Source organism: Schistocerca serialis, chromosome 2, assembly GCF_023864345.2.
Source record: "Schistocerca serialis cubense isolate TAMUIC-IGC-003099 chromosome 2, iqSchSeri2.2, whole genome shotgun sequence".
NCBI lineage: Eukaryota > Metazoa > Arthropoda > Insecta > Orthoptera > Acrididae > Schistocerca > Schistocerca serialis.
This window is the reverse complement of record NC_064639.1, coordinates 1,020,588,347-1,020,606,952: the sequence shown is the minus strand read 5'-3', so window position 1 is coordinate 1,020,606,952 and position 18,606 is coordinate 1,020,588,347. Positions and strand designations below refer to the sequence as shown.

The following is an 18,606-nucleotide window of genomic DNA, read 5'->3' as shown; positions in this document are numbered from 1 at the left end:
CCGACAAAAACAGACAAGAAACCGACCTAATGAAAATGTTCAAAAGTGATTGTAGATATATATGTACACTAATTTACAGTGCAGAACCAGATATTAAACTTTCGAAACAAACAAAAATTAATATTTAATGCCATTAAGTGCCAATATTCGTATTTCAGTAAGTAAATAGATATATAAGACAGTGGATTTCAGAAACGTTCCCATTCTCCAAGTTTAAATTATATGTAACACCTTTTGGTTCGTGGCTGTATGAGTAAGGAACAAAGTGCCAAAGTCATTTTTCTATGAAATGTAAATCTGATGATCGGTAGAGCCCGAAGCATGTCATTTGGGATAAAGGCACCAAAAAACTAGTACCTGTTCGTTTGCCACTACTCTGCTTCTTTAAAATCCATCAGTAATACTAATAATAATGGTCGCATACCAGTAGCAGCAGTTTCAGGTCGATATACGTAAGTACATACATTTTGAATGTACTTTAGTTTTAGAAATCTACTTTTTAATCACATCTCTTTGAAATAAGATACTTTATTTGTACCTACAAACTTTGCAAAATCCTAGTCATGCTTCACGTACAGCCGAAAAGACTGAAAAAGTGTGCAAATTGAGTGAAACCACTCAAACCCGATGAGTGGAAACATTGATATAACGGCCGCAACCGATGGAGACTTGTTTCAGTCGGTTGTCTCACACTGAATGAAACCACTCAAACACGGTAAGTGAAAATATTCCTATGGCTGACAATGCCGCTGACTCTAGTTTCATTCGCTTGTATCATTCGACTGAAAAAAAAGAAAAAAAAACCGACTGAATGAAGAAACAATCAACTGGCCAATCGATTATTAAAAACTGTCGGTTGTACCATCACTAATATACACAGCAGCTGCAAGTAAAATTTGAACCATTACAGTACTATGAACAGCCGCTATTACTGCAGATAAACTTTTGTGGGATTTCCAAAGCCTCAGCTTCAGCACTTGTAGCATGATCTCCTCTCTTCGCAGTATATTTACAGTTTTGGAGTATACTGAATTATTTTTTCCTTTCCTACCGAGTCGTACATTTTTAATAACTAACCCCGTCGCGTCTTATATATGGGTGAGAGGTCGCCATTAAATAATTTCTTTTGATTTTCGTCCTCTGTGAATAATGTTCTGGGAACATGAAAATCTATCTAATTAATAATAATGGCATAAGATACAGAATTAGGGTCTTAGTTGCTTTTTGTTATTTATTCTTTGCTTCGAACAAGACATTTGATAATACCCAGAGCGTGCACTCTTCGTACATGCTCAATGAAATTATTTCAAGTATTAACCAACAGTTATTAGACTCAGGTAATGGCGGATGATGATAAATGGTGGGATTCGCTACAACAGTGATTGTTCCTTCCCACTTTTCCACGTGTACTGATTTTCTGTGGTTTCGTCTACATCTTCGTAAAGACGGAGGCAAATGAACACCGAGGGAATAAATTAAACCTCTCCTATACACGTCATTGACGAAAATATCTTTAAAATAGTACGTGAGGATGTATGTATTCCTAAGTTGGAGGCACAAAACAGTATTGAGATATCAAAAACTGTGGTAACAACTGTCTAGATAATTTTAATCTAACAATAACTAAAATAACAATGACAGTTCATTAGGAATGGACATTAACTATGAAAGGTAAAGGTCGCTATTGGAGTCCCAGTCCGGCAAACAGTTGTAGTGTTTCAGGAAAAATGGTTGAAATGGCTCTGAGCACTATGGGACTTAACATCTCAGGTCATCAGTCTCCTGTAGCTTAGAATTGCTTAAACCTAACTACCCTAAGGACATCACACACATCCATGCCCGAGGCAGAACTCGAACCTGCGACCGGAGCGATCGATCGGTTCCAGACTGAAGCACCTAGAACCGCTCGGCCACTCCGGCCGCCGTGTCAGGACATTTAGGTAGTAATATGCATTGGACAGCTGATCTGATTTGGAATTGTTACGGTACTCCAAAAATGCTGTTTTCATGGTGGAAAATAGCCTTCGTGCTTTTTCTTTGACTGGTCTGCGTCCGCGTAATGCTGAGAGCCTAACGACCGTAGTGTAGCACTATGTCATCAGAAGCTTCAGTCGGAAAGTTGTTTGCGTATACGACCCTGAATGTACGAGGGCTAACACTGTGATCACTGTGAAAATCAAAAACGTTTTATTTGCAACAGTTAGCTACAACTTCCAGCTACCGCTCTTCAAAGTCGGCGCTCCAACTGGACATCTGTCGTCACGTTGTACTGACTTTACTACACCCTCATCACAGAAGGCAGTCGGCTAGGCTTTCCGCCACTTCTCTAGGATAGTCTACCGCTCATTGTCTGTGCCAAAATGTTGTCCACATAGCCTGCGGTTCATGTGGGCAGTGATGAAACTCAGAGGGAGACAAATACGGGCTGTATTGTAAGTGATCAAACACTTCCCAACGAAAACCCTGCAGGCGCATCTTCACTGACCCTGCAGAGTGCGGCTGAGCAGTCACGAAGAGAATTGTCATGAAGAAGGAAACACATGATAGTTACGTGTGCCGCATGAGATCAAGCGAACTCTCTCACCAGGCGCTCAGACGTGGCGCGAGACACTATTTATTTAGGCATCTTCAGGTGCTCACTACGCGCTCAGAACTGAAAAGAGCGACGTGATGCGAACGACGGGCACACTAGAGACACTTCCCAACGCATCTGCGCAAAGATTCATCCGATTTTCACTGTGACTTTCATTTCGTGCCCGATCAGCGGATTTTCAGTGCGGTTTCCATTCCGCGCCCGGTCGGGCCTTACTTTACGAACAGCTCTCATATCTAGGGTTTGTTTAGAGGAGAATAATCGTAAGGGACTAACTGTCACAGGAAGGTACTACCGTATCTCACTTCATGGTTATGGAAGACCGTCAAGACGAAGCGTTACGGTATGTTATCCAGCAGGTTGTCCGTGCTCCACAACATTCTCGCAGCTGTTTCTGCCCTCCGGCACTGTCACATATGCCGCTTCTTTGGGACATCAAATTCTGTCCCCCCCCCCCCCCCCCTATCCTCTCGACGTGGCACCCAGTGAGGTCTTCCTTCTTTCTTGGATGAAGTAACCTTTGTGTGGTAGGCATTTACAGAATGGCTACGAGGATGTTTCTCGAGGTGGAACGTCCCTTGAACTGAAGACTTCTACAGTAAATATATGTGCCGCCCATCGTTGAGAAAAATGTATCGCGTTCGCGCATAACTATGTAGCAAGAGATTAACACCAAATTTAACCTTCAGAGCTTGACTCTCTACTGATGATAACTAAAACTGTATGGCAATTTCTCATATATCACGAATGAAAATTTCTTAGGGTTATTGGCCGGGTTGACGTGGCTAATGTGCAAAATATTTGGACAAGTTCTTATCATCAGGTACGTCAATAGATCAATGCAACGAGGATAGCGCGTTATCTATTTATGTCTGTGGGCTTCACTCACGCATTATGCGTGCCCGGGCTAAGACTGCGTATCCTCTCCTAGATTCTCGTCCTGAAGCCACATTTTGCTTGTCGCTCATCCCAGTACCCTCTAGCTATACTTGGTCCTGCGGAGAAGCTACAAGTGATCACCATTTCTCCATTCCCTGATGCTGTTTAGGAATATCCTTTAAATATTATCAATAAAATTGTAACTTGAAGTTAAAAGAAAGAAATCTATGAATCAGATACAAAAGTGGTCGGTTGCGTTATGTAAGCTGGTGGTGTCTGCCACCATCTAGACGTCTACAGTAGTTCGTAAAAATCATTTTATGCTAGTGTATCTGCTTGTTGCAGAGGATGGCCGGGCAGTCGGGCGATACGCCACGGTGGAAGACTGCTTCTTCCGTTCTTTGGGCCTGCTGGTGCTGCAGACGCCGGACGTGGAGCGGCGCCACACACGTGTCGTGGGCCCCACGCGCCACGTGCTGTCCTGGCTGCTGATCGCCTACCTGCTCGTCACCGCCAGCTACGGCAGCGGACTCTCCTCCGTGCTCACCATACCTCGGTAGCGGTCGGGAATATGCCATTTCTAGCAGTGTGTAGAGAGTATTCGTTGCCAGCACTATGCACTGAAGTGCTGCATTTCAGGCTAAAATAGATGTAGCTCCTAGTGTACTGTTGGCTTTGCATAAGGACGCATATACGGTTACAATGTTTTCTTGTGGTCTTCAGTCCAGAGACTGGTTTGATGCAGCTCTCAATGCTACTCTATCCCATGTAAGCCTCTTCATCCCCCAGTGTCTATTGCAACCTACATCCTTCTGAATATGCTTAGTGTGTTCATCTCTTGGTCTCCCTCTGCGATTTTTACCCTCCACGCGGCCCTCCAATACTAAATTGGTGATCCGTTGATGCTTCAGAATAACCCCTACCAACCGATCCCCTCTTCTAGTCAAGTTGTGCCACAAATTTCTCTTCTCTCCAATTCTATTACATACCTCCTCATTAGTTGTGTGATCTACCCATCTAATCTTCAGCATTCTTCTCTAGCACTACATTTCGAAAGCTTCTATTCTCTTCTTGTCTAAATTATTTGTCGTCCACCTTTCACTTCCATACATGGCTACACTCCACACAAATACTTTCAGAAACGACTTCCTAACGCTTAAATCTATACTCGATGTTAACAAATTTCTCTTCTTCAGAAATGCTTTCCTTGCCATTGCCACTTTACATTATATATCCTCTCTACTTCGACCATCGTCGGTTATTTTGATCCCCAAATAGCATAACTCCTTTACTACTTTAAGCGTCTCATTTCCTAATCTAATTCCCTCAGAATCACCCGATTTAATTCGACTACATTCCATATCCTCGTTTTGCTTTTGTTGATGTTCATCTTATACCCTCCTTTCAAGACACTGTCCAATCCGTTCAGCAGCTCTTCCAGGTCCTTTGCTGTCACTGACATAATTACAATATCATCGGCGAACCTCAAAGTTTTTATATCTTCTCCATGGATTTTAATACCTACTCCGAATTTTTCTTTCGTTTCCTTTGCTGCTTGCTCAATATACAGATTGAATAACATCGGGGATAGGCTACAACCCTGTCTCACTCCCTTCCCAACCACTGCTTCCCTTTCATGCCGCTCGACTCTTATAACTACCATCTGGTTTCTGTACAAATTGTAAATAGCCTTTCGTTCCCTGTATTTTACCCCTGCCACCTTCAGAATTTGAAAGGGAGTATTCCAGTCAATATTGTCAAATGCTTTCTCTAAGTCTACAGACGCTAGAAACGTAGGCTTGCCTTTCCTTAATCTGTTTTCTAAGATAAGTCGTAGGGTCAGTATTGCCTCACGTATTCCAACATTTCTACGGAATCCAAACTGATCTTCGCCGAGGTCGGCTTCTACCAGTTTTTCCATTCGTCTGTAAATAATTCGTGTTAGTATTTTGTAGCCGTGGCTTATTAAACTGATAGTTCGGTAATTTTCACATCTGTCAACATCTGCTTTCTTTGGGATTGGAATTATTATATTCTTCTAGAAGTCTGAGGGTATTTCGCCTGTCTCATACACCTTGCTCACTACATGGTAGAGTTTTGCTAGGCCTGGCTCTCCCAAGGCTGTCAGTAGTTCTAATGGAATGTTGTCTACTCCCGGGGGCTTGTTGCGACTTAGGTCTTTCAGTGCTCTGTCAAACTCGTCAAGCAGTATCATATCTCCCATTTCATCTTCATCTACATTCTCTTTCTTTTTTATAATATTGTCCTTAAAGTCATCGCCCTTGTGTACACCCTCTATATACTCCTTCCACCTTTCTGATTTCCCTTCTTTGCTTAGAACTGGGTTTCCATTTGAGCTCTTGATATGTTTGTAAAAATAAATTATTATGATAAGCCAAATAATTAAGACTGCTAGCTTAATAGCTTTTTTATATACGATTAATTCCCAATACAACAGCAATTCTGCATGCCATGGTCTTTAGTAGGTCTCCTGGGGCACATCCCTCCATATGTACACGCACAGGAAACGCAATTCCCATAAATTACATGGCGCTGTTTTGTGGGTACGGACGTGGCTCCAGATAGCCCCACGAATTTGTACCATCTGGTTCAGATCAGGCGAATGTGGTGGCACAGACCTCAACGTTACATCTACATCTATATGGATACTCAGCAAATCACATTCAAGTGTCTGGCAGAGGTTTCATCGAACCACCTTCACAATTCTCTATAATTCCAATCTCGTATAGCGCGCGGAAAGAATGAACACCTATATCTTTCCGTACGAGCTCTAATTTCTCTTATTTTATCTTGGTAATCGTTCCTCCCTATGTAGTTCGGCGTCAACAAAATATTTTCACATTCGGTGGAGAAAGTTGGTGATTCGGATTTCGTGAAAAGATTTCGTCGCAAAGAAAAACGCCTTTCTTCTAATGATTTCCAGCACAAAGCCTTTATCATTTCTGTGACACTCTCTCCCATATTTCGCGATAATGCAAAACGTGCTGCCTTTCTTTGAACTTTTTTGATGTTCTCCGTTAGTCCTATCTGGTAAGGATGCCACACCGCTCAGCAGTATTCTAAAAGAGGACGGACAAGCGTAGTGTAGGCAGTCTCCTTAGTAGGTCTGTTACATTTTCTAAGTATCCTGCTAATAAAACGCAGTCTTTCATTAGCCCTTCCCCACAACATTTTCTACGTGTTCGTAATTGTAATACCTAGGTATTTAGTTGGTTCAAATGGCTCTGAGCACTATGGGACTCAACTGCTGAGGTCATTAGTCCCCTAGAACTTAGAACTAGTTAAACCTAACTAACCTAAGGACATCACAAACATCCATGCCCGAGGCAGGATTCGAACCTGCGACCGTAGCGGTCTTGCGGTTCCAGACTGCAGCGCCTTTAACCGCACGGCCACTTCGGCCGGCGGTATTTAGTTGAATTTAGGCTTTTAGATTAGAATGATTTATCGTGTACCCTAAGTTTAACGAATTCCTTTTAGCACTCATGTGGATGACCTAACACTTTTCATTATTTAGGGTCAGCTGCCACTTTTTGCAGCATTCAAATATTGTTTTCTAAATCGTTTTGCAGTGTGTTTTGAACTTCTGATGACTTTAATATCTGATAAACGACAGCGTCATCTGCAAGTAACCGAAGATGGCTGCTCAGATTGTCTCCCAAATCGTGTATATAGATAAGGAACAGCAAAGGGCCTATAACACTACCTTGGGGAACGCCAGAAATCACATCTGTTTTATTCGATGACTTTCCGTCAACTACTACGAATTGTTACCTCTCTGACAGTAAATCACAAATCCAGTCACATGACAGACAATATTCCGTAAGCATGCAATTTCACTACGAGCCGCTTGGGTGGTACAGTGTCAAAAGCCTTCCGGAAATCCAGAAATACGGAATCAAACTGAAATCCATTGTCAGTAGCACTCAACACTTCATGTGAATAAAGAGCTAGTTGTGTTTCACAGGAACGATGTTTTCTAAACCCATGTTGACTGTGTGTCAATAGACCGTTACTTCACTATCATTCCTCTCCAACTAGTGTAATATCCAGAATGAGATTTTCACTCTGCAGCGGAGTGTGCGCTGATATGAAACTTCCTGGCAGATTAAAACTGTGTGCCGGACCGAGACTCGAACTCGGGAGCCGAGTTCGAGTCTCGGTTCGGCACACAGTTTTAATCTGCCAGGAAGTTTCATAGTGTAACATCATTCTGGTCTTTTGGAAGATGTCATCGCACCCAAGAAAGCCATCAAGGATTTAGGAATACTGTCGGTCCGCAATAGTTTTCACGTATTCCAAAGCTGATTACTACCACAGGTCCCAAGAAAGATCGGGTGAATGTCCCCATTAGAAAAGTCTGCCCCCCACGGGCCTGTAACAGTGGTAATTTGTGTACATCACTTAAAGTCGTTGTGAGTCACAATTACAGTTAAATAGATAATGTCACCCAAAGGAAATTTCATCAGTTGGGGAAAACGAAAGGCGAAAAATAATCTAAAACGTGAACAATCCGTCTGAAGATGAAGCTGTCTGTTCGAAACTGGTAACGGCGCTATTTAAATTAAATAAATAGCATTGTAAAAAGTGTCCTGTTACTGTTCTCTTCTATGTAAGAGTCAACCCATATTTTGTACGCAGCCATGGGCCCAAAATATCAGTTTTTGACAAAATAGCATCAAGTTGCATGCCTCTAGCAGCCGTTCACTTGGATGTTTGCGTACCGTCACAGGCAGTTGATGTAACAAGAAATGTAATTCATTTGACAATCCGACCGTTTTCCACTGATTCACGGTCCAGTCTGGATGGCACCGAGCCTACAGCCACGGTAACCGACCACATCGTCAAATCAACATGAGGGGTCATTTGCAGCGGAGCCCTATGTTCAACAATGTGCACTTAACGGTGTGCTCCGAAACACTTGCGCCTTCACCGGAAATGTAATCTGTCGTCAGCCGGCTGCTGTGGCCGAGTGGTTCTAGGTGCTTCAGTCTGGAACCGCGCGACCGCTACGGTAGCAGGGTCGAATCCTGCTTCGAGCATGGATGTATGTGATGTCCTCAGGCTAGTTAGGTTTAAGTAGTTCAAAGTTCTGTGAGACTGATGACCTCAGATGCTAAGTCCCATAATGCTCAGAGCCATTTTTTTAATCTGTCAACAGGTCTGTCACAGATCGCCTCCTATTCAGCTTTACACCGCGGCCAAGACTCCGACCTGCAAGTTGTGTGATGAGGCCTATTCGAGACTTCGTCTTTCTGGAACCATTTTCCACAGATACGACAACAGCACGCAAATAGCTGACCGGTTTCACCGTTTCCTACACTCTCCTTCCATGGCCATAGCACTCTGCTTGTTTTTCAGAATCGCTAATGCGAATCGATTTATCCATTTACTACTTGTCCCGTCGCTATAACTATTCCCCAATCGTCTCTGTTCTACTTACGTACTTATAGATACATTTCAGTAGTGGTTGCCATAAAGATGGATTTATTTGTTCTTCATTTGCGACGCTTTTCACCTGTACTGAAAGGCAGCTTCAGAGAGTTTAGCTACAGGAAAAAAATCATCTCATGAAATGAGGAGTGAGACGCGTAAAATTCTACCCATGAATGAATGGACCAAGTGCATGTGTGTCAATGGTGTAGTGCTGGCACGTAACGTTGAGCATATATGACAGGCCATATTTTGTGTTTAAGAGGCGTCGTCTCCGTATGACGTTTTTTTTATGCTGTTGACAGAATCTGTATTTCAGAAAACTGACTTTTGATCTTATCATATCAGAGTGCTCCTTTATTACCATTATTGGCTTGTGGTGTGATACCACATTACTATAAACCTCCACAAACTAAAAATTGCGACCATCAGCATTTTTCCGTATTTTGGAGTTATACATGCACTTGGTCCATTCTTTCCTGGGTGTAATCTTATGTGTTTCACCCCTCATTTCATGAGATGATTACTTACCTATAGTTCGATTGTTGGAAGATTCTTTTCAATACAAGCGAAATGCGTCGCAAATGAAGAACTAATTATTGCAACTGAAGCGTGCGCACTTGTGGGAACTGCAATTTACTGCCCAGTTAGTCGAACCTGCTGGCCGGCGCTACTGCCATGTAGTGGCATTGTCTTGATGTTACAATGCATGGCTTGGTAGCGTATATATCTCACTATAGTCAACTGGTTCGATACAAGCATCATAGCCATGGCAGGGTGTCCTGTACGAGTCGAAACATCGACACACCTCGAATGTCGTCAGAAGGATGCATATTGTGTGTACTTTTGTTCTTCCTCTCGCTGTTTGAATCTCATCCCTTTCGATGTCGATTTGCTACTTCTTTAATTTGCACACTATCCACGTACTCAATATCTGCATTTTACTTGCACGCTACGTCACCTTTTGCTACAGCACAACCATTTGGTTCTCCTTCTCGCCGACAGGCAGTGTTACATCTGGTTATAAAAACAACGATCTCACTGAAAATAGTAATCATTTCGAATCAAAAAGTTCTTGCTATTTATCAAGCCAACAGCCTAATGAATCTTCTTTTCTCCGCAGATACGAGCCACCAATCGACAGCGTCGTCGACTTGCGTGACAGTGGTTTGGAATGGGCTGAAACGCACATAGCGTTTCTAAACTCGCTGAGAGGTCGTACTGAGCAGGTGTATTTGGACCTCATCAACCAATACCGGGTGCTTACAGTGGATATTCTGAAGTCCAGGACCACCACACGTGATTTGGCATTCATTATCGAGAGACTTCCTGGAGGTACTAGAATGCGCTAGCACTGATTTTATTGCTGCCACGTTGTCCTAACCATGTGCTGGTTATAGCAAGTTTATCTATGACTCCAATTGAAGCAGTCGCTTTACTGAAATTAGATAATTATAAATGTTTCAGGATATGAGGCAAATTCCGAAATCGTACCTCACCCGAATAGTCTTATCAAGATGTGGATTCTTTCTAACTTGTTCCCTGGTACCCATAGCACTAACAAGTGCATATCAGCATTAAGTCAATCTCAAGACATCTTTCTTCGAGTTATTTGAAGGGGATTAGTATTTTACTATCACAAAGCCGAAAACAGTCTTAGATGTTACCAAGGAAGCCTTTCTCCTCCTCTTAAATACTAACAAAAATCGCATTCTCAGAACTTGCTTACAGTGTCCGTCTTCAAGGCCTATTCCTCAGGTTAAACTCACACATATTTTGTCTGTAACTGCTCGTGAAAAACAAATTACTTCGAGAGGCCTTTAGAAACTAAGAACAAATACATTACATGCAAATGGGGGTTCTACACGCCTTCAGAAGCTTATTTGTCTCTTGTTCAATCAATATACTATTCAACTGACACAAGTTACAAAAGTGTTGTAATAAATGATATAAAAAGAAGAACATACTTTAAATTAGTGTGAGACGTACGTAGGTTCTACAATCATTTTTTAATTGTTGGTCGAAAATACTGTGTATCACCACCTTCGCCCTCATTCGTTTTGACGACTGCAGCATATTTGCTGTATGATGGTCAGCATTCTTGTGTACTGTTCATCGGGCAATGTTCAAATGAACTGTGCAAATGAGAGTAGAGGACAAGAGGAACACAGTCCTGGGGATATGAGGGTGAACGGAGGAGAATTTGTAGTGTTGATGATGATGTGGACAGCTCGTGTTTCAGTCCCTGTGGTAGTGAGTCGGGGATACGGAGGCGGTGGAAGAGTGAGTGGTGATGATGGTGGGGGGGATAACTTATGTTATTTTCATGGTGAATAATGATATAATTTTGATCTTTCAGGACAGGCTCTGGATAAACTTGCTGGTAGAAAATATCCATTACATGTTCTAATTTATTTCATTCTGGTACTGAATTAAAGTGTTTGTCAGAGAAGATGAGAGTTCTGTTTTTTTTTCAAAGACATTGGTAAAGCCGCGTTGATGTTCTCCGAAAATTGACGACAGTGGTTCGATAAAATACCAATCTGGTGACTGAATATTTATGCCAGGGAAGGCACTTTAAATTATTTCTGGATATTTGTAGCAGTGTGAGTTTATCTCTTTCAAGATGAAAAGGAAAATATCAGCACCAGTGCATTAGAATAGTAACCAGTGTTGTTTCATGGACATCACGATTTACTTCTCCTTTCATTAGAAATGTAGAACCAAGTGAAAGCAAAGCCACTTTGTGGAAGCACAAACCGGAATAGAAAATCTTGCAGGGTCTTTGTGCTGTCAAGTTCCTTTGGCCGTTTGGGGATTGCATGACACAGTGTTTCGTCATCTGCAAAGGAAATCGTAGCATAGGGGACATAAGAGCGGCGTAGATGTTAAGTCGTACTACACTGCCAAGTCACGGAATTCGAGTGTCCTCCATCGCTAATTAGGTTGGTTGCATATTCCCAATGCGGAATGTTAATACCATTCCAGGCTACGAGTTGCGGAAAAAATTTTGGGAGAGACACAAGGCTTACGAACAGAGTCCGAAAGATCACAAAACATGACGAGAAAGCAGATGCCTCATTGCTAAGTGCACGCTGCTACCATCAGGGCACCTGACGAGTTGATAAAAACTGCTTGATTTGTAACCTGGGACAGGTTGGGGTTAAGGCTTATGCTCGACATAAAATAAACTACGTAGAACTGAAGTGTACAAAATTAATTTTTATTTCTAGAATCAGACATATTCGTTCATAAGAGAAAACAGATAACTTGATAACCTAGAGTAGCTTTGAAAGTAACTGTTGCACGAAACATAACACACAACACCGTTGATTGCTGGCCCGATTACTACCACACAGCTCGACCACTCCTATTGAGCGGAGCACCCAGAATATAGGGAAATTTAAACTTGACTTGCCGTTCGCATCGGCTTTGCCGCAGTGGTAACACCGGTTCCCGTCAGATCACAGTAGTTAAGCGCTGTCGGGCTAGGCTAGCACTTGGATGGGTGACCATCCGGTCTGCCGTGCGCTGTTGGCAAGCGGGGTGCACTCTGCCCTTGTGAAGTAAACTGAGAAGCTACTTGATTGAGAAGTTGCGGCACCGGTCACGAAAGTTGACGTACGGCCGGGAGAGCGGTGTGTGGACCACATGCCCCTCCATATCCGCATCCAGTGATGCATGTGGGTTCAGGATGACACGGCGGACGGTCGGTACTGTCCGACCTCCATGGTCTGTTCGGACGGAGGTTTTTTTTTTTTTGTGTCGACTGCTGGCCGCGGCGTTGGTGCAGCTGCTGAATACAGCTACGGCTTGGTCGCTGGCTGATGGGATGATAAACGCTAGTGATATTCGCACCGCTGTCTCCGGGTGTGATGAGGCTTGCGGGCTCGGCGTGTTGCCTTGTGGTGTAAAGACAGGACTCACGCTGTCTTGATACGAGCGACAGAGATCTTTGTCGTTTTGCATTTAGCATGCTCTTTATGGTTTGTACAGAAAAAGGCCCTTATACAGTGGTTTGAGCAGTGGCTAGATGAGAGCTGTGGGGAAGATAATGGCAGTTCGATCGTCCTAAGCTTTTTCGGCGAAAACAGGGTGTTCGTGTGGACCAAACCAGGCAGACGTCGGATCTTGGCTACATGGTCTCGGAGTTGTTGCTCCAGCTATGGCCATTCCGCTGGAGACGGTAGCAGTGCATTGAGATATTCTGCAGGAATGTGTAATGGCTCCCCATATGTCATTTCTGCTACCAATACTTCTATGTCTTACTTTTACGCTGTGCGGTGCCCAAGGGAAAGGCCTCTATTCATCTCTAGCAGTGGCACATCAGAGCTGTCTTTGGCGTCCGATCCCACTGTGGTCAGATTAGTAGCTTATTCTATGATAGTGCGGGGTGCCGCCCACGTTTGGCGTTTTGGGTGTAGATTTTACCCATCAGACCACTGCGGCGCGTTGTGAGAAGGTACGTATACCCGATGGCAGGTGAAAGTGGTCCTACGAGATCGATGTGGAGGTGGACGAATCTCGCTGTAGACGCTTCAAGTTTCCCGATTTCGGCTTGCTCGGGTCATCTCACTTTGCATTGGTAGCATTGAATAAATAAACGTGCTCAGGTACTGGCATCTTTTTAAGCATTGGCCACGTGAAACGATCTGTCAGTAACTTGGTACTCGTATTTCCTCCTGAGCGCGGTAGTGTCGCAATAGAATTCAACAGAATAGACAATATTTTCAAATCAGGCCTTCCATCACCTCCTGACATAGGAGAAAGATCAAATAAACGGCGGAGTGTAGTTGGTATAGTTGCATGTACTCGCTGAACCGACATGGTACTGTGAACTGTTTTAGTGTTCGGTTCTTCCCACTGTGCTTACTTTATCTCTTGCTGAAAGGGAGACCTCCCAAACCGGGATATCATCGCGAATTTTTTTAATCTTGTCTGATTGCGAGTGTCTTCCATTGCAATGATGCCATATCAAATCACGCAAAAAATAAAATGTATATTCGTCGTGAGCGTCACTAATTATCTGGGTAAGGCTTTTATTCCTCAAAAAATAAGGTAGCTTGCATACCTCATAAAACAAAGTACATTGGACAGATGTGAACAAAGCTACTTTTTATTTTGTGCAACACACATACACGTTCATTAGCAAAAACAAACTAGTCGACAACGGCGAGTAAAAGAATGGTTCAAATGGCTCTGAGCACTATGTGACTTAACTGCTGTGGTCATCAGTCCCCTAGAACTTACAACTACTTAAACCTAACTAGCCTAAGGACATCACACACATCCATGCCCGAGGCATGGCTCCAGACTCTAGCGCCTAGAACAGCACGGCCACTCCGGCCGGCTACGGCGAGTAAAGTCTGAGATAATACTTGAACTAAAGGTAACAAACAATATAAGCGACTGCTGGATCGATTATTCCGGCACAGTCTAGAGATCGGTAAGCAAATAGATTTTCTCCTGAGTTAGCATTCAGTCATCTCACTGTAGGGAAACTATCTATGCGTGGACGCCATACACAGATATCGATATATTGAAGGGTTTCGTATGTGCACCGAGTAATTTTGGCGTTTTGGTATACTGTCACGTTCAGCCAACTGCAAACGCTTTGCAGTATGGCTGCATGGTCCGCGTGAGGAACAGTTTGTTAGGATCCACCAGAAAACGTAGTCATAGTCATTGAATTAAGCTCAGTTTAAACTGTATTTAGACGAGTGTAGCAGTCTAGCTGGCATGAATTATATGAGTGACTGCGTTATATGATACGGAAATATATCCGGAACAGGTGGAATTACAATATATGGACGTAATATGAGCTTACTTGTTTACGAAATACAGATTACCATAGAAACCATTTATGCTACGTGATCAACAGTTTCATATAGTAGTATCCGCTTTTATATCTGCAAAAACTGAAGAATTGTTGGGAAACACAAAAGTCCTATCAAAAGAAAATGATGCCTTAGGGGGTGTTTCGAAAACATTTAGCCGGTCTCACAAGAGTATATTGTCAACAAGATCACGGTTGGAAGTTGAGATAGATATTAACTTACACGTAGGACTATAAAGTTTTGGTTATTTTCAAAAGAACGATCCGTGTTTACAAGGATGCATCTACATAGTGTCCTGTGGCAATTTTACAATCACGTCTTGGATTAAGAATTTGATGTACCATCCATAAACGTTGTGTGTCCTTTACCGGCCACGTGGCACCTGAACAGTTGTCAAACTCAGTGTTGCCAACCCTTAAAGAAAAAAAAACAATAAAAAGCAGAAAGAAAACAAAAAAGTGTAGTCCATCATGGTCACAGCACACTTACTTTCTGAACATACCTCTTATTAAATTTTCTTAAAATTTCTTTCGTTTTTTTACATTTGTGTATCTATTTTACTATATTTTACTGTTTCATGATGGCAAATTCAAACTGCTGTTAAGCTTTGATTTCAAACAGCACTAATTACATAATGCGCTGTAACGTCTCGAGTTAGATTTACTGCTGCAGCTATACGACGCCGCACTTCGGTTAATGTCGTTGGAAGTGGAAGTACGTGAAGTTTTTCACAAAACGTCAAAAAAAGCGACATGCTGTAATATCAGGGTAGAAGCAGAATGCGGGAATCGTACGCACATTATGGCCGACCGATCCGCCGTTGAGGCAGCTCACTGTGCTGTAGTCTCGACGAAAAATCACGCCGCAGTGTAGCGGCAGATAACCACCTGTGGTTCTTGACGTTCTCCCGGCGTACTGAATATTCTGAGGTTTCGGGATTGCAGTCGGACCATGTTAACTTCTTGCCACAATACTGTCGCCAGAAGTCAGCATGATGCGGCGCAATCCCGAAACCTCATTGAATGGAGATGCACCTGTTGAAACGGTGAAAACAAAACGCCTTTTCGTGGGTAATAAACGAGCAAGCAAGAGGGTGATCGGCTAAGCTCCTCCACGGAGACGTTCATCGGCAACCAAATTAATCAGCTAATCACAATTCGTGTCAATATGATGTTTACTTCCGATACGTAAGTTTAAATTCGTCCAAAAATTTCTATCTACTTTCATGTAAAAGTTGTACTGTAGTGCAATCAAATGGTTCAAATGGCTTTGAGCACTATGGGACTTAACTGCTGTGGTCATCAGTGCCCTAGAACTTAGAACTACTTAAACCTAACTGAACATCACACACAACCATGCCCGAGGCAGGATTCGAACCTGCGAACGCAGACTATAGCGCCTAGAACCGCTCGGCTACTCCGGCCGGCTGTAGTGCAATCAGATGACTCTTTCTTCATATATCATGCAAAATGTAATCACTGCTGTTTAAATTTACAGCTTAACAGCAATTTGAACCTGCCATCAAGAAACACTAAAAGATGGTAAAAAAGATATACAAAAGAAAGAAAAAAAGAAAGAAACTGTAAGGAAAGTTAATACGAGGCATTTTCAGACCGTAAGTGTGCTGTGAATATGACAGGCTGTGTTATCTTTCTTTATTTCTTTGTTGCTTTTTGTTATGTTTTTCGAGGTTTGGCAACACTGAGCGGTAGAGGGAGGGATCTTGATCGGTGCGATCGTCGCAGGAACACGGTAGAATGTAAACTCACGTCGTACTGTCCAGTCACGTGGAAGACGCAGGTAAGAATCCCGCCAACTGCGAGCCACCTGCTGTAATCCTATTCACGGAACGAATAACAGCTTCCGATATTTTTCGCGAATCAAAACGGTCTACAGTGAAGGTGATCTGAACAGAACAAGCGTATTTAGGTGTTGTTGGAAGTTTAGTGGCGGAAGAACAAATGTTCACAATGAACAGATGAGTGGAAGACCTTCTATTGTGATGGTGTGTTGGCGCAAAAAATGGAGGAAACCGCCGACTGACACTGGACGAAATTTGTGAGATGTTCCCAGGACTAACCAGAACTCTCTTATTCGAGACACTCACAGAAACATGGGATATCGAAAACTGTGTGCTAGATGAGTCCCAAAACACAGCTTTTTGACACAAGAAAGGTCGGGTCAATAGCGCCCGCAAGTCTGTCGGCTGACTTGAATTGGAAGTCGAGTATTTTCTGAGCTCAGTTGCGACTGGAGGCGAAACGTGGGTAGCTCATTACGCACCTGAGAGAAAATCACTTTCGTCACAGTGGCGGCACACCAATTCTCCACCTGCCGAAAAAGTCAAAACTATGTTTCCTAGTAGGACAATAATGGCCACATTGTTTCTGGACCGAAAAGAAATCATATTGGTGACGTTCTGCCTTATGGGGACTCCATCAATGAACAATGATATTGTGAGACCGTGAAAATCTCAGAGGAAGCATTCAAACTAAAAGAAGGGGAATGTTGACGAGAGGAGTGTGTTTTTGGCACGAAACGTCCGTCCTCACACAGTCCTAGCCACCAAGGTGTTCTTGGACTCATTTGGGTGAGATGTTTCAAACAGCCCTCGTCACACGTATTCCCCTGACACTGCGCCTACTGCTTACCATCTCTTGACCTCCATGAAGGCAAACACGAGTGGAATAAAATTTCTAACTGACGAGCAGGTGCAAAAGCGGTTCTGAAATCGGGAAATGAGCTAGCGGGAGAGTTCTTCGAGTAGTGCATAAAGAAGCTTGTGCCATGGTTCACCACATGCATTGAAAGGAATGGCGATTATGTGAAAAAAATCAGTGTATCAATAATATCCTGTAATTTTCTCTCAATTACAATTTGTCTGCGAGTATATAGAAATCTAGTACACTTACTTTCTGGTCGTTTCTCGCACCATGGACTACACGTAGCTGTCAGCCTCTACAAAATTACGCCTGTAAAATGTTTGATTTGTATTTCCATGTATTTCTGTGTTAGACTAAGGCCACTGACTACGCAAGATCAACATCAAGATTAATAACACTTGGGTTGATGTACCGTAACAGGTTATTTTACCATTGGTGACTACATCGACGAGGAGGCTGCAAGCAGATACCTACGCCCAATGCGCGAGGATATTTACTGGGAATACGTGGTTCTCGCAGTGCCAAAGGGCTGGCCGTACATACAGCAACTAGATGAACTCATCGACAGATTGTTCGAAGCAGGAATCATGCACGCATGGGAAGGACAGGTCAGTGTTCTGATCCGTTTGCTGACACCTTACTGTTAATATTACGGAGCATGATCAGAATCCATCTTTTTGTTGTTGTTGTGATTTTCAGTCCGAGTACTCGTTTGATACAGCTCTCCGTGCTAATTTGACTTGTGCAAACCTCTTCGTCTCCGAGTAACTACTGTAACCTACGTCTTTCTGAATCTGCTTACTGTATTCATTTCTTGGTCTCCCTATACCACTATTACTCTTCATGTGTCCCTCCATCACTAAATTGACAATCCCTTGATCTCTCAGAATGTGTCCTACCAACCTACCCCTTCTTTTAATCAGATTGTGCCACAAATTTCTCTTCTCGCCAATACTATTCAGTACCTCCTCATTAATTACGTGATCTACCAATCTAATCTTCAACATTCTTCTGTAGCACCACATTTCAAAGCTTCTACTCACCTCTTGTCTAAAATGTTTATTGTCCGTATTTCACTTCTATATGTGGCTATATTCTATACAAATATTTTCAGAAAAGACTTCCTGACACTTAAATCTATACTCATTGTTAACAAACTACTTTTCTTGAAAAACGATTT

At 42.8% G+C, this 18,606-nt stretch overlaps 1 protein-coding gene across 1 annotated transcript in view; it reads left to right on the top strand.

Annotated features, from left to right (window-relative positions):
- Positions 1-18,073, top strand: part of LOC126456601 (glutamate receptor ionotropic, kainate 2-like) — a 49,941-nt gene extending 31,868 nt beyond the window's left edge. Inside the window, exons 4-6 of the mRNA XM_050092346.1 lie at positions 3,818-4,028; positions 10,050-10,261; positions 17,847-18,073. Coding sequence (XP_049948303.1) covers positions 3,818-4,028; positions 10,050-10,261; positions 17,847-18,073 — 650 coding nt within the window. The remainder of the gene's footprint in view (positions 1-3,817; positions 4,029-10,049; positions 10,262-17,846) is intronic.
- The last annotated feature ends 533 nt before the right edge of the window (positions 18,074-18,606 follow it).